Source organism: Apodemus sylvaticus, chromosome 16, assembly GCF_947179515.1.
Source record: "Apodemus sylvaticus chromosome 16, mApoSyl1.1, whole genome shotgun sequence".
NCBI lineage: Eukaryota > Metazoa > Chordata > Mammalia > Rodentia > Muridae > Apodemus > Apodemus sylvaticus.
Window position 1 is genome coordinate 65,829,348 of NC_067487.1, and position 19,367 is coordinate 65,848,714.

General features: G+C 43.0%; 1 protein-coding gene across 1 annotated transcript in view; it reads left to right on the top strand.

Moving 5' to 3' along the window:
* Positions 1-227: 227 nt before the first annotated feature.
* Aggf1 (angiogenic factor with G-patch and FHA domains 1) overlaps positions 228-19,367 on the top strand; it is a 28,159-nt gene continuing 9,019 nt past the window's right edge. The window contains exons 1-9 of the mRNA XM_052159547.1: positions 228-730; positions 6,351-6,453; positions 7,046-7,248; positions 8,276-8,437; positions 9,226-9,414; positions 13,208-13,529; positions 14,875-14,986; positions 15,303-15,354; positions 18,795-18,896. Of these exons, the coding sequence (XP_052015507.1) occupies positions 536-730; positions 6,351-6,453; positions 7,046-7,248; positions 8,276-8,437; positions 9,226-9,414; positions 13,208-13,529; positions 14,875-14,986; positions 15,303-15,354; positions 18,795-18,896 (1,440 nt within the window). The 5' untranslated portion in view covers positions 228-535. The remainder of the gene's footprint in view (positions 731-6,350; positions 6,454-7,045; positions 7,249-8,275; positions 8,438-9,225; positions 9,415-13,207; positions 13,530-14,874; positions 14,987-15,302; positions 15,355-18,794; positions 18,897-19,367) is intronic.

The window sequence follows — 19,367 nt, forward strand, 5'->3', positions numbered from 1 at the left end:
GAAGAACCCTCGGTTTTGAATGGGGAAACTTCACAAATTGGATTCAAAATCCTAGGGAAGCAATAGGAAGTAAAACTACAGACCATTGTTTGGGTACATAAATACTAACTTGTAAATGGCTCCTAGCCCCTCGGGAGGACGCTTCCCGTACCAGCGCTGACGGACCCTTCTAGCTTCCCGTCGCTTCCTTTTTCCGTCTTGGCCCCACCCCCTCCTGCTTTGCGTTTCCGGCTCAGCCCGGAACTAGAGTCTTCCGCCTGGTTCTCCTTAGTTCTCTGGTCCCCTGGCTTCCCTGAGGCTGTCACCAGGAGGGTGTCCGAGCTCACGGCCACGCGGCCCCGGTAGGGTCGGCTTCGTCCCCTAGCTCGCAGTCCCGGTCGCCGACTTCGGGGCGACATGGCCAGGGCCCGCTGGGGTCGTCCGAGCGTGAGGCCGCCTATCGCTGCCCGCGCGCTCCTGTGGCCCCTTGGCCAGCGAGCACCGGTGTCGTCTTAAGCAGCCCCTCCGCACCCGCGGGCTCCGCGCTCACGGCCGCATGGCCTCCGAGGCGCCTTCGCCGCCGCCCGCCTCCCCCGAGCCGGAGCTGGCGCAGCTAAGGCGGAAGGTGGAGAAGTTGGAGCGCGAGCTGCGGAGCTGCAAGAGGCAGGTGCGGGAGGTCGAGAAGCTGCTGCATCACACCGAGCGCCTGTACCAGAACGCCGAGAGCAATAACCAGGAACTCCGCACGCAGGTGCGCGCTCTGCCGGAGCCAGGCCTCCCCTATGGACTCTCTGAAGTCATTAAAGCCCAGAGCTGTACAAAACCCCGAATTCCCAGTTGAAAAGTGCCAGCCAATTGGTTTGGACAGTTGTCTCGGGGCAGGCGAGAATGAACTTAAGCATGGGCCACATAGTCTTCATCTCCTGTCCTACTGGCAATGGCGCATTTGGGTTTTTTTGGGGGGAGGGGAGGTCACGTTTGAGGGTTTTTTGTTGTTGATTGTTTTGTTTTGTTGGTTGGGTTTTTGTTGTTTTGGTTGAGACGAAGGCTCCATTTGGAGCCTTGAACTCGCTGTGTGACAGAGGATGAGCTTTTGATCCATGTCTCCACTTCCCAAGTGCTGAGGCTGTGGGCTAGCATTTCACTCTCCCCCCTCCCCCGCCCCCATGTGGGATTCTTGATTCAGAATCTCACTCGGTAGGTCAGCCTGTCTTAGATTTTAGAATGTAGCCCCAGTTTGACTCAAACTCATGGCAGTCCTGTCTCAGCCTCCTGGGCTGGAATTTCAGGCACGAAACAACACTCATCCATCCCCTTTTGAGTTTGCTTAAAGCTGAACTTAGAATCCCATTTCCTAATCTTGAGTGTCCCTGTTGTTTATAAAGTCTGGGTGATAATAGTGTACAACAATGAAGTTTAAAAGCAGGAACATAGTTTAACTTTACACACTCTTGAACATACTCCATGTGTAAGGTGATCTCAGTTATCCTCTTGCGTTCACTTGTAGAAAGGTATACCTGCCTTTCTTACAGATGCTAGAAGTGTGTTTCATTTTCATAATAGAATAAGGATATTCTAAGAATATCCTAATATAAGAATATTATATATTCCTGTATATAATATATTATATATTATAAGAATATTCTAATAAAAAAGAAAAAAGATCCTTGACTGTTATGCTTAAAAAAAAAAAAACCCCAATATCTATTTTACCTTGTTTATTGACCAGTTGCATATTATCCTAGCAAGTTATTTCTAGAGAATTTTAACCCAATGTTTTCTCTATAGCTTAGTGCTTTATAAAACTACATCTCGGGGCTGGAGAGGTGGCTCAGTGGTTAAGAGCACTGCCTGCTCTTCTGAAGGTTCTGAGTTCAAATCCCAGCAACCACATGGTGGCTCACAACCACCCATAACAAGATCTGATGCCCTCTTCTGGAGTGTCTGAAGACAGCTACAGTGTACTTACATATAATAAATAAATAAAATCTTTAAAACAAACAAACAAAAAAAACTACATCTCTAGGCTAGATCCTGAAATACCATTAAGCTTTGCCATCCTATCCTTTGTGCAATGTGTGTATACTGTGTGGGTGCTGTATTCATACCTGTGTGCACGTGGAGGCCAGTGTGACAGGAGTGTCCTCTGTTGTTCCCTCCAAATTCCTTTGACAGGGTGTCTTCCTTAATCACAACCTGACATTCTTTGGCTAGTCTTGCTGCAGGCAATCCTCAGGGATCCTCCTGTCTCTACCACCAACGGTTCTGGGCTTACAGAGATGTTGGAGACCAAACCAGCTTGTTCTGTGGGTGTTGGGGTCCAAACTGAGGTCCTTACAGGCTGCACAGCATACTCTTAACCAGTAAGCCATCTCTCTCTCTCCAGTCCCTGACATACCATTCTTAGAATGAGCTCAGAAAATAACTGCTGGGTTGAAATTATTTCTGTACCCATTGTTTAGAATTATATTTCTGGTCTAGAAATTTGAGGCTAGTGTGGGCAATATAGAGAATCTTTTTTTAAAAAAGAAACAAAAAGAGAAAAGAAAATGGAAACCCAATGGTGGCACATGCCTTTAATCCCAGCACTTGGGAGGCAGAGGCAGGTGGATTTCTGAGTTTGAGTCCAGCCTGGTCTATGGAGTGAGTTCCAGGACAGCCAGGGCTACACAGAGAAACCCTGTCTCGAAATAGCCAAAAAAAAAAAAAAAAAGAAAAGAAAGAAAAGAAAAGAAAAGCAATGGTAGAGTGTAAGTATATAGAAGGCCCTGGGTTGGATTCCCCAATACCTCCCTCCCCCAATATAATAATAATAATAATAATAATAATAATAATAATAATAATAATAATAAATGATAATAGTAATAATAAAAAAATAAATGATAATAGTAATAATAATGAACCCAAAGTAGAAAAAGTCTTATATCTTGCTGATAATTATAGCTAACCTGTAATCAGCAGTCTCTCCTTGGTAGAGTGTGTTTGTCTGTTGGTCCCAAGTCTTTGACTGTGTTTCTTTTGGAGCAGTAAATAAGGGGTAACCTAAGAGCCATAGCATATGCTGGTTTGGGGATTAACAAGCCCATTACAAGTTACTTTGTTTCTTAAGACATTTCATGTGTAACATTGGCATCAGGACAGCTGTTTTGTAAGGAGTGTGTAAATTAAGATATTACTAACAGTTCCTGTATAAATGTGGATACTAAGTCTTCTAGTTCATGGCAGTGGTGGTGAGGGCAGGCAGGCAGGCAGCACTAGAGCAAGGCAGTCTGCCTCCCAGGGTAAGGGATGACAGACTTAGCGATGAACCTGAGAGTGAGTGCCCCCTCAACATTCTTACTAATTACTTGTCCTGTCTCTGCCCTGGTAGTAAGAAAGACCTCCCAGTTCACAAAGTACCTAGATAAACCTGTATGTAACCACTCTCACTGCCTTTTCTGTGTTCACATTTACTGATCATTGAGTCCACTGACTGAGATCCTGTCAGAGGAGAGGTGCTTGGATTGAGGCAGTTCTCTTTCACTAATGGGCATGTGCTGCACGTCTGTTAGGGTGCTTCCGTGCACAAAGTACACAGAGGAAGGATGTCACCTCTGCTGAGTTCTTGTTCATTCTGCTGAAGTCAGTGATAAGAGGAAAGAAAAAATACGTGCAGCATATAAGTAGCTTCCCCCTTTTTATTAGATATTTCCTTTATTTACATTTCAAATGTTATCCCCTTTCCATGTTTCCCCTCCCCCTGCTCACTAACCCACACACTACTGCTTCCCTGACCTGGCATTCTCCTACACTGGGGTAACAAGCCTTCTCAGGTCCAAGGGCCTCTCCTCTCATTGATGTCTGACCAGACCATTTTCTGCTACCCATGTAGCTGGAGTCATGGGTCCCTCCATGTGTACTCTTTGGTTGGTGGTTAAGTCTCTGGGAGGTCTGGGGGTACTGGTTGATTCATATTGTTGTTCTTCCTATGGGGCTGCAAACCCCTTCATCTCTTTGGGTCCTTTCTCTAGCTCCTCCATTGGAGACCCTGTGCTCAGTCCAGTGGTTGACTGAGAGCATTCCCCTCTGTATTTCTCAGGCACTGGCAGGGCCTCTTAGGTGACAGCTATATCAGGCTCCTGTCAGCTAGCACTTGTTGGCATCCACAATAGTGTCTGGGTTTGGTAACTGTATATGGATGGATCCCCAGGTGGGGCAGTCTCTGGATTGTCTTTCCTTTAGTCTCTGCTCCACACTTTGTCTCTGTATTTCCTCCTGTGAGTATTTTGTACCCCCTCTAAGAAAGACCAAAGTATTGGTCTTCCTTCTTCTTGAGCTTCATGTGTTCTGTGAATTATATCTTGGGTATTCCGAGCTTCTGGGCTAATATCCACTTATCAGTGAGTGCATACCATATGTCTTCTTTTGTGATTGGGTTACCTTACTCGGGAGGATATTTTCTAATTCTATCCATTTGCCTAAGAATTTCATGAATTCATTGTTTTTAATAGCTGAGTAGTACTCCATTGTGTAAATGTACCACATTTTTTGTATCCATTCCTCTGTTGAGGGACATCTGGTTTCTTTCCAGCTTCTGGCTATTGTAAGTAAGGCTGCTATGAACATAGTGGAGCATGTGTCCTTATTACATGTAGGAGCATCTTCTGGGTATATGCCCAGGAGTGGTATAGCTGGGTCCTCAGGTAGTACTATGTCCGATTTTCTGAGGAACCACCAAATTGATTTCTAGAGTGGTTTTATCAGCTTGCAATCCCATCAGCAGTGGATGAGTGTTCCTCTTTCTCCATATCCTCACCAGCACATGCTGTCACCTGAGTTTTTGATCTTAGCGTTCTGACTGGTGTGAGGTGGAATCTAAAGGTTGTTTTGATTTGTATTTCCATCATGACTAAGGATATTGAACATTTTTTAGGTGCTTCTCAGCCATTCAATATTCCTCAGTTGAGAATTCTTTGTTTAGCTCTGTACCCCATTTTTTAATAGGGTTATTTTTGGTTTTCTGAGTCTAACTTCTTGAGTTCTTTGTATATACTATATATTAGCCCTCTATCGGATGTAGGATTGGTAGAATTCTTTACCCAATCTGTTGGTTGCTGACAGTGTCCTTTGCATTACAGAAGCTTTGCAATTTTATGAGGTCCCATTTGTCAATTCTTGATCTTAGAGAATAAGCTATTGGTGTTCTGTTCAGGAAATTTTCCCCTGTGCCCATGTGTTCAAGGCTCTTCCCCACTCTCTTTTCTATTAGTTTCAGTGTATCTGGTTTTATGTGGAGGTCCTTTATCCACTTGGTCTTGAGCTTTGTACAAGGAGATAAGAATGGATCAATTTGTAATCTTCTATATGCTAACCGCCAGTTGACCCAGCCTCATTTGTTGAAAATGCTGTCTTTTTTCCACTGGATGGTTTTAGCTCTTTTGTCAAAGATCAAGTGACCATAGGTGTGTGGGTTATTTCTGGGTCTTCAGTTCTATTCCATTGATCTAGTCACTGTATCAATACCATGCAGTTTTTTAACACTATTGCTCTGTAATAGAGCTTGAGGTCAGGAATGGTGATTCCGCCAGAAGTTCTTTTATTGTTGAGAATAGTTTTCACTATCGTGGGTATAAATAGCTTTTAAATATATCTAAGTAAATGACTCTAAGTCTCTGAGTGGTGGTAGAAAATTCAGTTCAGATGGAAACTTGTAGTATTAAATTGTAGCAAGAACTGTTGGCCTTTGAGACTATAAGAATATAAACCTTTTATTTTTGTTCAAGCTAAGAGTGGGGCTTGCCTGATTTAAACTGATTTTAGTTAGACTTTTCTTTCTGTGGTGCTGGGGACTGAGTCTAGGCCTTCAGGATTACTAGGCATGTCCGCCACTGAGCTCCATCTCTAGAGTTTTGGAGGAATGATTTGAATGGTTTGCCCTTCCTCCCTCCCTTCTTTAGACAGGGTCTCACTGTGTATCCCTGGCTGGCTTTGAACTCAGCCATCCAGCTGTTGGAATGAAAGGTGTTCACCACCATGCCCAGCAGTGGTTTGGGTATTTACCCAGGGGTGTGACAATACTGTGGGTCACAGTGGTTAGTCTTAACTATCTGGGAGGCTGAAGCCAGAGGGTTATTCGAGCCTGTGAGTTCATTATCAGCTTGCAGAACACTGAGATCTGTGTTAAAAAAGAAGGAATGAGCTAGAGAAAGCCAGAGGTCAGCCTTTACTTGTGAATGGTTGTAGGGTTGCTGAGAAAGGAACCAGCTGCTTTGGGCACAGGTCTAAAAGTTCTACCAAGATGAATGCCTTGTAATGTTCTGAGGATGGTAGAGGGTTGTATATTATTGAATTGCTTTGTGGCTTATTTTTCCTAAAGCTTTGTTTCCTTTCAGGTAGAAGAACTTAGTAAAATACTCCATCGTAGGAAAAATGAAGATAGTCAGAAGTCTGATGTAGAAGTGCAGACAGAGAACCATGCTCCTTGGTCAACTTCAGGTATTCGCTGTCTAGTATGGGTGCACTAGTACCCTCGGAGCATTCATGACACACGGATGTAATGTTTCTTTAACAAGAATACAGACAAAATATGTAAATATGAGGAATCTGATAATACAGATTTCTCTGTATGTCACTTTTTTTTATCAGTTTATGGGTGGCAAAATAGAAATGGATTATACTTTCTAACCTTTTTCACGCTTGTACATGTTTTCAGTGCTGCACTAAGCAGCCTGTCATTGTGGCTTGAGTAAGGGTCTCAGCATGGAGGTCAAGGCAGTCTGGAACGTGCTGAGTAGCCCAGGTCGGTTCCATTCAACCTCTTGCCTCAGGCTCTCCAGTGCTAGGAACATCATCCCCGCCATGAACCCCCATACTGATTATACTGAATAATTTTGTTAGTAAGCCTTCTATCCCTGCACCTCCCCTATCCCCCTTAAACCTGCCTTGGCCTGTGGCCAGGGTTAATGGGTGCAGTTTTCTGTTCCATACTCAGGGTTTCAGTGGGTGCAGTTTTGTGTTTGCTATTTGGATTTTGCAATTAACAATTAAACTTTTCCTATATCCTCACCAGCTGTTTGTTTCTCTACAGATTATTACTATCAGACATATTATAATGAGGATAGTCTTCCTAGTAAAGAGACGGAACTGTCTGCACAGCAGAGTCAATATGTTCAAGCTTCTGCTCTTAATTCTAAAGACAAGTCACAAATAGGCAATGATAGTTATGCTGGCCCTGATGTAACCGACTGTGGTAACCACAGACAGGAGGATCATGTCACCTCTGATTCACAGGTAATAAAGGCTAACCATGGAGAAAGATAGGGTTCCTGGATCCTGTAGGATACATACATGAATTATAAATAGTCATAAATGAGTTATAAAATGTATGGTTATGCATAGAGCACCAGTTTTGTTTTGTCTTTTGAAATAAGTTTTGCTGTGTTGCTTAGGTTGGCCTTGTTCCCCTGAGTTCAAGTGTCCTACCTCAGTCTGTATGTTCCTAAGAGTGTAGGTTTGTGTCGACACACTCAGCTGTGGTTGCTAAAAAACAGAATGGGAATGTATTTATAGTTGTGATGATTTTTCTCTTTATGATTATATGAACTAAAGGAGTATTATCAGTATATTTTAACTCAGCCCAGGAACCTTGGAGCTCGGTGGGGTGACCCAGGAGGTAAAAGGTGCTTGTGACACCCTGAATTCAGTTCCTAACCCTGGCACCTCCATGAAGGCAGAAGGAGAGAACCATGTGCATATAGTTTTCTCTGACCCATGTGTGGCGATGGTACTCAGGTCTGCAGTCACACATGATAGGAAGACTTTAAGGGGCTTTGGGCACAAGAACAGTCGTTTATACCCAAAGTAGTTATTTGTTATTTTGACTTGGAGTGCCCCTTTGTTGCCCACACTGGTGTTGAATTCTCAGGCACAAACTGTCCATCGACCTGAGCCTGCCAAGTGCTGTGTGTGCATGCAAGCTGGCATAGTTTCCCCATCTCGAGTTTTAAAGTATCTTTACCTTTGACTATATAGAACACTTAGATCATTTGTTTTAGAGATACTTCATAGTCTATATTTTATGGTTGCTTCCTTGTATTTCCATACATTTAACTTTTTATCATCTTACTGTAGTGTCTTTAAAACTCAGACAAGATTCTGGGGATAAATGCAGCTCGTGGTACAGCACAGGCCTCCCATGTGCGGGCCTCTGTCTTACCTGCAGTAAAACCAAAAAAGACAAAATTTAGGGCACATGGGTTTGGATTTCCTGGATCCCGCTTAGCTGACAGTGTGTGTCACTTGGCGCCTGTCTTTGCAGGAGAGCGCATCCGCGTTAGCAGAAGGCCCAGCACCCGAAGGCTCCTCGCTCGCCGAGAGCTTGAGAGCTGCAGCGGAAGCTGCTGTGTCGCAGACCGGCTTCACCTACGATGAGAGCACGGGCTTGTATTTTGACCACAGCACTGGTTTCTATTATGATTCTGTAAGTATCTCAGACCTTCCTAACACTGCTCTGTTGGGGTTTCAGCTGCCTGATAGCAAAAAGTAAGTCCCAGCTGAAGTAAGGGATGAGAAGGAAGAATTGGCAGAATTTTAAAGTTGGGCTTGAGGGTTGGCGAGTAGGCTTCCCACGGTCTTGTCTGTTAATGGTGCAGTTTGCCGGACTTTGTAACATCTTGTTGACTGCAAATGGAGATAGCCTTCATTTCAAGTATTTCTGTTTTTCAGGGTTTCTGTCTCCTTGCTCAAGTTTTCCTTCCTATTTTGAACTTTTGTCTTCAATTTTCTAACAAGAAAAAAAAGGAATAGAAAATTAATGAACATAGTTGTTTACCAGTTTCTTATACCTGTACCCCAACCCCAGCTTCTTTAGTTTGTCACTAAATGGTCAAGTGTTTTGTTGTGTTATGAGGTTTTGCAGTCTGTCATCCACATCTAAGTGTTCATGCCTTCAAAAAAAAAACATTTCTTTCATTTCTTTTTAATGTGGTCAGTTAAACCATATGAAGTTGCCATTTCACATAAAGTAGAACACCATAAATACTGGCAGTTTCATTTGATGGAATTAAGATTAAATTTTTCTACTGTGGAAAGCAGAGCAGACATTAATGATTTTTTTAAGGTATTTTTTTCTCTTAATTCCTCTGAAAATATTATAGTTGTTAAAACAATTGTATCCACTATCTTTGGATATATTTGGTATTTTTGTTGTTTCTTTTTCTTTTTTGTCTCATTATACATGAATAAAACTTACTGTCTCGACTTTGAAAGGAAAACCAACTGTATTATGACCCTTCCACGGGGATTTATTACTACTGCGATGTGGAGAGTGGGCGCTACCAGTTCCACTCTCGAGTGGACTTGCAGCCGTACCAGACTTCCAGCATAAAACCCAACAGAGATAGGAGACTGAAGAGGAGGAGGAAGGAGCCGGGTTTTTATACAGCAAATGAAGAGAAGGTAATGCTTTTCTTTTTTTTTTCTTTTTTTTAGGGTTAGGGTTAGCAGGTAATGCTTTTCACTTTTTAAACTTTATGGTATTTTAGTATCATTAATTAAGCCACAGATGTTATGAGTGTGAATATTCTGTATTTTTGTATTTTAAATATATTTATTATTAAGGTTTCAGATTCTAAAACTAAGAAAGGTTCAAGTGAAATGAATGTTTTTTTTTTTTGTAACAAACTTGGTCATTAGAAGTAGGCGTTTTGTAAAATTTGAAGGAAGTATTTATTTAAGATATGTAAAACATTTTACAATGTATAATTCAGAAAAAAAAATCCAGACAATGTCCAGACTTGATTTAATAAGTTGGTTATTACAGTTCACAAAAGAAAAATAATTTATATATTGGCACATATAGATTCAACTTTCTTAATCAAGTAGTTTCTCACTTATTACATTGCTGACTTAAAATGCATTCTGGGTAAATATGCAGTGAGGTTTATAGTAGGTCCATATCGAGAGGCTATTTATTGGTGGTGTTTGTTTTAAATGACTTATTGTTGCTGGGTGGTTGATGGCAGTGCATTCCTTTAATCCCTGGACTCTAGAGGCACAGGCAGGTGGATCTCTGAGTCAGGATCAGCCTGGTCTACAGAATGAGTTTCAGGACAGGTAGGGCTACACAGAGAAACCCTGTCCTGTCTTGAAGAACAATAACAACAAAAGAAGGACGGAAGGAAGGAAGGAGAAAGAAGAGAGGGCTATTGTTTATGTATATAGATACACATTTTATGAGTGTGTGTGCACATGTACGTTTGCATGTGTGCATGGGCGTGCAGGTGCACGTGGAGGCAGACAAAGGTACCAGGGCCCCTGGAGCTGCAGTTAGAGTTGGTTGTGAGTGGACCTGGGTGCTGGGAAGGAACTTGGATCCACTGCAGGCACTCATAACTGCCGGGCCATAGTTTCATCCTGTGTCTGTTTTTAGAAAAAGGTTGACTGTATCAATAATCACAAGGTTTTTTTGTTTGCACTAGGTGGAGAATCTCATTTCTAGTAATTTATATCAAAAAATTAAAATGAAAGACAAATTTTTTTTGCTTAATTAACATAGCACTCTGCATAAGGGAGGGGGGAAATGTGGTCCTGGACTGTACCATGTGTTTGAGAGCTGAAGTGCAGTACCGTGGGTTTGAGCCCTAGCATGTTGTAGTTGATAGTTAAGAACATGGTGACGGACGTGTGCAGGAAGAGGAGTTTAGTTAAGAAGCTGCCATGCTGGTTAGGATGTTCTTAGCGCTCTTCTTTCTGCTCCCTGAGTGGCTGAGGTCGGTGATACGGAGGAGGCCCTTGCTTGCTGCCCTGCATTGCGTGAGCTATGGCAACTATTTGGTATTTAACTTTGGAAATTTTACATCATTTTTTTTTCTTTTTAACCCAAAGAAATTTACTTAAAGTAATAAGGTCTACTATCAACACTTGGAATTAAGATTCTTTGCTTTTTGTTCTCACTGTGTTTCCATAGTGACAGTATGGAAATGAGTAGAAAGTGTGCTAGTAAATCACTAAAACACTTGGAGCCAGGGCATTTGTGGGCACATCTAAAACCCCAGCCGTCAGGAGCCAGAGGCAGGTGGAGTTTGAGGTCAGTCTGGCCTGCAGAGTGAGTCCCAGGACAGCCAGCACTACACAGAGAACCGTCTCAGAAATAAAAATAAAACTTAATGATTTGTTCCCATTAGAAGCCCCCTTCCTGACAGTAAGATGACTGTGAGAGGCAGCTGTGGAGCTGCGTGATAGCGACAGCACCCCAGTGTCCTTCCTTTCTAAGATCCTCTGGAACCTCACTGTTCACAGTGAGGACATGGGAAGGAGGGTGGCATGTCCTAGGTATGGGAAAAAACATGCAACACACACACACACACACACACACACACACAGATGGTGGGGGGGCAGAGAGGGAGGGAGGTGCTTCATTGTCTGTGTCTAAGTGCCCTTTCTTGTCCTTCCTGCATGTTTATCTAACAGTCTACCCCAGGAATCCCTTATCAGAAGCGCCCTGACAGTTTTAGTCGTTTTCTCTGGATGAGAATGTTGGAGCTTGCTTTTTAAGCAGCGCGTAGATGCTGTTGTCCACTTTACAGAGCTGTACCGCTCCTCGTAGCTCTTTAGCTCCTTGTCCTTGCTCTTGCCCTTGGTGAGTTTGTATTGCTGAAAGTCTATGTAGTTTATCACACTGTGAATGTTCAGCCTGACTCCAAACTCAATTTATGCTGCTATTAAAGATATGCTGTCATATTTGTGAAATTACATGTGAGCTCTCTTCATTATATGCACATGGCAGAAGGAAAATTGAGAGTGTCACATGCAGAAGGGAAAGAACAATGACTTTGTGCTTCTACCAGTTTCTGTGACACTAACAACCGGCTGTCGTCAGCACGGTGCCTGTACTTAGTGGCTGTGTTAGCTCTATGTGTATTGGGGACCGGACCGGGGACCTTGTTCATACTAGACACACATCTCACTGCTGAGCTGTGCCCTGGCCCATGTGCCATAATCTTTGAAAGTCACTATGAGAATGACCTTGTGTGAATGTGATGCACATGTTCGTTAGCTTGATTGAATCATTCATTCTATGTGTAACTTGAAGTGTGCATTGTAAAAATATAAGCTTTTAATTTGTTAATTAAAAGAGTCTGTTCATTTTTTCAGAAAGCATGCCAAAAATTAACAATAAAAGGCTTAAAGTAGACAGGCTGAATTTTTAGAACTAAAGACAAATAAATAGAACATTTGTATTTTAAACTTTACACTTCTGTGCATTTTCAGTCTAAGTCTAAAATGTTCACTTTTGACAAAACCTCAATTTTGATACTTTGATAGATCTTTAAATTCATGTTATCCTTTAAAATATTTCTGTGTTTTATATACATTGTCTTATTTAAAAACTCATGTTTAGGCCGGGCAGTGGTGGCACACGCCTTTAATCCCAGCACTTGGGAGGCAGAGGCAGGTGGATTTCTGAGTTCAAGGCCAGCCTGGTCTACAAAGTGAATTCCAGGACAGCCAGGGCTACACAGAGAAACCCTGTCTCAAAAAAACCAAAAACAAAAAACAAACAAACAAAAAAAAACCAAAAAACAACTCATGTTTAGAACTGATACATTCTAGTTTCACACTATTCATGTTAGCCATAAGCTACATGTGTCTGTGGACTGACGGGAAGGTCCTGTGTGTGCGAATCCTGGGTGGGTAAGAATGTGAAGTCTTAGGATGAATACCCAGGCTGGGGCGGCGAGCACCTTTAGTCCCAGTAGTCAGGAGGCAATGGCAAGTGGACCTCTGTGAAGAGATCCAGGACAGCCAGAGCTAAAACTGAAACCCTGCTTTGAAAACCTAAAGAAAGAAAGCAAGAAAGAAAACCAAAAGTGAATAAACATTTTTATTTAAGTTTTTAAATGTGACTACCAGAAAATTTCAAAGTGTAAACAGGAGTTGCATTACATTTTTTATTATACAGCTTTCTTACAAGCCAAGTAACAGGTATGCCGGCCTGGGATGGGAATATGGGTCTTGAGAGCAGATAGAGGAGTGCACTGTGCTGTGGGGTGCCTCTCATTTGGATATTGGTCACATGTGATGCTGTGCTATCAACAATGAATGTAACAATGAATGTAATTCTAACGGTGTCGTGAAGCAGGACATGTGGGTCCTGTTCTGTCCTTGTCCTGTGTTCTCCTGAATCAGTGGGGCTCTATGTAGTGGTGTAAGATGCTGGTGTCACCTACTTCCCGTTGCCTCTTTCTAGGACTTGAATTCAGAAGATCAGAAAGTCTGCAGTGTAGAGTATGTAAACTGCAGTGAGGATGAACATCTTGGAAATGTGAAAAAGAAGGCCAGAATAGACACTTGTTACAAAAGCAGCCCCTTACAGCTTACGGCAGCAGTTGGTAGAGACACTGTGGAGTCTCCTGGATGCGATCACTCAGCTTCACCTAAGGATGAGAGACTCAGAGAGAGTGAGAGCGAGCCAGAAGAGGGTGAGATCACAGACTCGCAGAGTGAGAAGAGTTATGATGGAGACAGTAGCAGTGGGCACAGGGAGTCCTCAGAAGCTTCCGACGATGAAGGTGAGTGAGTAAGAAATCCACTCTGCCAGAAGGGAGCAGAGCTGCGGCAGCGTGGCCGGGGGCTCACCGGTTATTTTGACCCATTGTCAGATTTTAGGAGTTGAGTCATGAGAGGGTTAGAAATGTTAAATCTATCTTGTACTTTATGTTGGCTGCTGAAGGGACTCTAGCCAGCTGGCTAACATGCCTCTGGCCTAAGGGGTGTGGCCTGCATCATCGGGGCCAAGGTTGAGGCCCAGGTGGGTCCCACAGCAGTGTGGTGAATGGTAGCGGGGCAGGGCTGGCTGCAGTGCAGCACAGCAGCTGGCAGGCACAGTATTTCTGCAGCACATACAGGGTTAATTAGAACACAAAATGGCCAAAGGCTTACAGCGGCACCTGGAAAAATTCAGAGTGTAGTCAGAGGGCTAGAGCAGACGAGAAGACAGAGACACACTCAGGCGCCAGAGTCATTGGGTGCTAAAGTACACCATTAATAGGAAGTTTTTAGGTCGGGGAGAACATTTCCATCAAATGTGGAAGCTGGTGGGCCAAAGTCAAGAGACAGGGCATCCCCATGTCTCTAGAGAGGCCCAAAATAGGAATATCTGGCTGGGAGAGAGGGTTGTCACCCAAGATCCATCACCAAGAGAAACCTCAGTAGGTCCAAGAAACCTGGGACCTGTTGTAAGAGCAGACACTGGATTCCGGCAGTATAGCCAAAAGGGAAAGGAAAGCTTGGCAGACAGTAGACCAAACTGAGCAGAATGTGCTCATCAGAAGTGTAGGAAGGGAGGGAGTTCAGGGGACTCGTTAGTCAGCTGCTGTTGGATGGAGAGGGCCAGCTTCTGAAGGTCCAGATGTGTGAGAACTGGGCTCAGCAGAGCTGTAGACTGTAGCGGCATCAGTAATGAAGGGACTCGTGCCAGCTCGAGGGTGGCCAGCATGGCTCTTGCAGGCTCTGCTCTTCGCTCCAATGTCCTCCCCCTTACTAGAAATCCTAGATTATATTCCTAAAGCTAGCCACCAAATAGATATGCCTATTCCCTTATCTGGCCACTTCTTCCTCCTGAGGCTGGCCATCAAGGTCCAGCTATCAAAATGTGAAGTCAGGAAGGAAAAGCCCCTTTGATTTACCTAATTAACACGCTAGTTAAAACTAAACACCTCATCCCAGCAGGGGACTTGTCATTTTACCTTTATAAGCTGACATTTGCCTGTGGGCCATGTCTGTCTGCTTTCTATCCAGAAGCAGTCCTTTGTCCTCTCTCTGGGACAAATATCCCTGCCCCTTTCATTCATTTCTCACTCCCGTGTCCCCGTCCCCTTCCCCCTTTATGTTAATCTTTACCTCTCCCCTTGGTAGAGGAGGAAAGGATTTGGCCGCCCTGTATCCGGGTGATTGTCATTAGATCTCCAGTGTTGCAGATGGGCTCGCTCTTCATCATCACCGCTGTGAGCCCCGCCACCATCGGCAGGTAAGGGTGCTGGAGCTGAAGGCCTTTCAGTTGTTTCAAGAAGGTGGATGAGCAGTAGTGTATTTAAAGCATGGCTCTAGAAACTTAAAGGCTAAAGCAACATCTTTATCAAAGAAAGCACAACTTAACAAGAAGAAGATGTAAACAAATACTGTGCAGAAGCATGCCAACTCTATAGTGTCGACAAGGGTCCTCCACGCCGGGGGACTGCTGGTGCTAGACTTCCGTTTAAGCCTCACCTAGTAAACCATACTGTGCCCTGTCACTGTCACTACTGTGTTCCCAGATTACTGACTCACTTTCCTTACTGTTGCAGAGAGAAGGACATGGAGCACACTGTGCGGATCCCTGAGGTTGCTGTTAGTAAGGTGAGACCTCCGCTCTGAGCTGTAGCCTGAGGAGAGAGTGCGTGTGCGATAGTCCTCTGCCTGGGTCCCAGTGCCTGTCCCAGGCAGAGGCAGGAGAATTAAGAGTTAGGGAACAGACAACCACACGGTGAGTTTAAACTAGCCTGGACTATACAAGATCCTATACAAAAACCAGATTGAACAAAAAGGAAACCTAGAATCAATTGTTTTAATAGAAAACCTAAGACTTTCTGTTGCACAGGAGGGGCTTATGGTATGGTAATAGTGATGGCAGCAGTACCTTTGTTTCTTTCAGTGTTTGACAAAAAGTCCTTATCACAGTTTAAAAATTATGGCACTTTGGATTTGGTTTAAGACAGGGTCTTTTGTAGACCAGGCTAGTCTCCAACTCACTAAGTAACAGGGTTGGCCTTAAGCTCCCAGTCTTTCTACACCTACTTCCTAAGTGTTATATAGGCATGGGCCACTCATGCTTGGCTAGGATTTTTTGTCATGTTGTTTTGTTTTGTGACAGGGTCTTCTTCCTCTTGTTCCCAGGCTGCTCAAGTAATCCAGGCTCAGCCTTCTGAATTAGTAGGAATATAGGTGTGTATCACCACTCTTGGCTAGTTATGTCCTTTTTAAAAGTCTGAAGCATGAGTTACAAAACATGGATTTAGTTAACTTAAATAGTAAAATAGTATCCAATTAACACATTTATCAAGTGAAATAAATATGCTGTTTTGTGGCAGTTTAAAAATAAATCCAACCCTGATTCCAATCCATGGGTAATCTAGCCTTTTTTACCTCAGGACTTCTCAGTTTCAGTGACTTCATGTTGTAGCAATAAAAAGGTGAGTTTTCAAAACAAACAGAATTGTAGCTTTAAAACAGCAGGGAAAGGCTGCACTTCTGAGCTCTTGTGCTATGTGTCTGCAACTGTTTACCTGTCCTTCCGTCATTATTGAGAACTGAACCCAGAGCTCTGTGAGGAGGAGACAGGCATCTATGCCTCTGCCTCCCTGCTTGATTTTATTTAACGGAGTGACGTGAACCCACAGAGACTTCTATGATCTTTGTCCTTTAAGAATGGGATGTAGTCTAGCCTGGTCTACAGAGTGAGTCTCAGAGCAGCCAGAGCTACACAGAGAATCCCCATCTTGAAAAACCAACCAACCAACCAACCAACAAAAAGGATGAATTTGTTTCTTACTATTGTCAGTAAAGTCTTCCCCAGCACTGTTTGAAAGCAGGGAATCCTCCTGCCTCGTTCACTTATTTTGTTCTTTCAAAAAAAGCCCAACCTGTACCTTTAGTAGCAGAGAACTTCTTTCTCCCCCCCCCCAGCTAGGCTGAGATGCAGAGAAGTGTGTTTCTTGTTTGGTCTGGTTAGTGTCTCTGCCGTTGTGTGGTAGGTCGATGACCCAGAAAAGCCCCAAGGTGCTGGCTCACACAGCACACTCCCAGGCACGTGAAGTCAGGGTGCTGATTGTAACACCTTCCGTTTACCATGGAAGAAAACAGAAACTAGTACTTGAGCATTGAACAGGAGGCTTTATGAGGTTTTAAAAAAGACAGTAAAATTCACACATAGCTAATTTTGACTAAGTTTGAAGCTTCTTGTGTGTTAAGCAGATTAAAAAGGCCAACAGTGATGTCCATCACAAAGCTGTGACAGATGTAAGTAGGTGTTGTACAAATGTATTTTCTCCAGCTCCACTGTGATGTCAATAGGTCAGTGAATCAAAGGTACAGCCAGTTCACCATAGAGAATGTCTTGGCTCACACGCGAGAAGATGTGAAGGCAAGATGGAATTTTTATTCACATACTTATTAAAAATTGTTCCTATTGGGAGCTCACTTTAAAAGAGCTTTTTGGAATAAGATTTGGCAGTGTGAAAACATTTGTAATCATTTAAAACTTTTATAAAGTTACTCTAGACAGTCTGACTACAGAAAGTACCAGGCAGAGCCCCCAAGTGGTTGGTAAATAGTGAGCAGAGGTTCCCAGGGCTGGAGTACACTCAGAGTTGGGGAGCTGATCCACACAGAGACCTGTGCAATACACATAATTAAAAATAATAATCAAACCTTTGTTAAAAAGATTTTCAGTAGAAATCAGAGAAACTCAAAAATAAAATCAATGGCACAACTTTATTACACATTGGTAGATTAATAGAAGATTTAAGCTCTGACAATAACCAAGTCTGGTTAAGAGTGTTTAAAACCACAAGAATTCTCATAGACAATGGGGATGTGTCTATTTTGGAAAGTAATATGGCAGTATTTAGTTTAAGATTAGAAGTTTGCATGTAGGGGCCAACTGAAAGCAAGATAATTTGTCAAGGGAGAGTACCTGAGCTTGATCCCTAGAAACTACGTGGTAGGAGGAGAGAACCGACTCCTGTAAGTTGTCCCCTGACCTCCACACACACACCCCGGGACACCCACACCCCAAAATGCCTAATGTATATCCAGGGTACCCCATGTACACACATACACATAAAATAAATGTCCATTTTTAATTTAAAAACAATTTACACATATGGTAATTTGACAATTCCATCTTTTAAGTATATCTCTCAGAGAAATAGTTGGATTGAATATACCAGAAGGCTTGTAACAGGGTTTTTTTTTTTTTTTTAATTTAAAAGTTATGTATTTGGGTGTTTTGCTTGCATGTGTGTGTGTGTCTGTGTACCACTTGGGGGCCTCATGCACATAAGAGGCCAGAAGACAATGGCGGATTACCTGGAACTGTAGTTACAGATGGCTGTAAGCCTTTGTCTGGATGAACTGCCCTGTGGGTGCTGGGGACCAAACTCTGGTCCTCTGGAAGAACAGCCAGTGCTCCTAACCACTGAACCATCTCCCCAGCCTGACCATAGCAACGTTTTAAAGGCAATAGCCTAAATGTCCCGTTTACAAGCCTTAAATGTGGGGTTATTCATGTAATAGGTGAACGAAGTGCTGTACCCACTGCGTGGACGAACTGAATGGCACAAGCTAAGCAGGGCTGTGCAGTTTATGAACAGCGTGCTCTGCAGTGAGGGAGGCCTGTCCTGTGTCTTGAACATCTGGACAACTTGCTTCCTTGAGATGAGGGTTTCAAGTTAGTATGTATTGAGAATTGTAATGATTTAAAATAGGCAGTAGTAGTACTTACGTTAGGCAAGAAAAAAATCAAATTGTATGTATAGTATAATCTTATGTTTTAAAAATAGAAAAGCCAGGATATATACAAAAGTTGTCATCATAGTTAAAGATGGAAGCATAGGAAGTATAGCCTCCATATTTCTACCAGAAACTTGTAATAATTTGTAATTTTTTAAGAGAAAAGCTTTAAGAGAAATCGGGTGAAATGATCAGAGACTAATGCCTACACCACTGCATCATAGTGCAGTTAGCTCTGGGCTAGAAATGTGCAGTTCTTTGTAATTGCCTGGCTGCTTTCCTTTCAGTTCCATGCAGAAGTTTATTTCGACCATGACTTGCAAAGCTATGTTCTCGTGGATCAGGGAAGCCAGAATGGTACCATTGTCAACGGGAAGCAGATTCTTCAGGTAAGGTGATGTGGAGTAGTTGCCTGTACTTTCTTGTCAGAGCTTAGATCACTCCGGATCATTTGGTTCAGGTCAGAGTTCAAGTTCAAATTTATAACTTGGATGGAATTTTCCAGAAAGGGCTAGGAAAAAATATTTAGTAGATATTGGCCTGTTGAGTTTTGACTTCTGATATAAATAGAGTTTATATCTCTATTGCTACTTTTAGGTATGAATGTATCATAAAGTTTGTATAGATTAAATATGTGTGTGTGTGTGTGTGTGTGTGTGTGTGTGTGTGTGTGTATGTGTGTGACTTCCACATGCGGAGTTACTTACTCCTGAGTCATTTCACAGGCCCGGGACTGACTGTTCATAGCTGCAGCTTTGGTGGCCCTCCTTTCCTGGGTGCTGCCATGACTGCAGCCCAGGTTCTCCCTGCATGCCAAGTAGATGCTCTCCCTCTGACATGCTACGAAACAGCCCTAACCT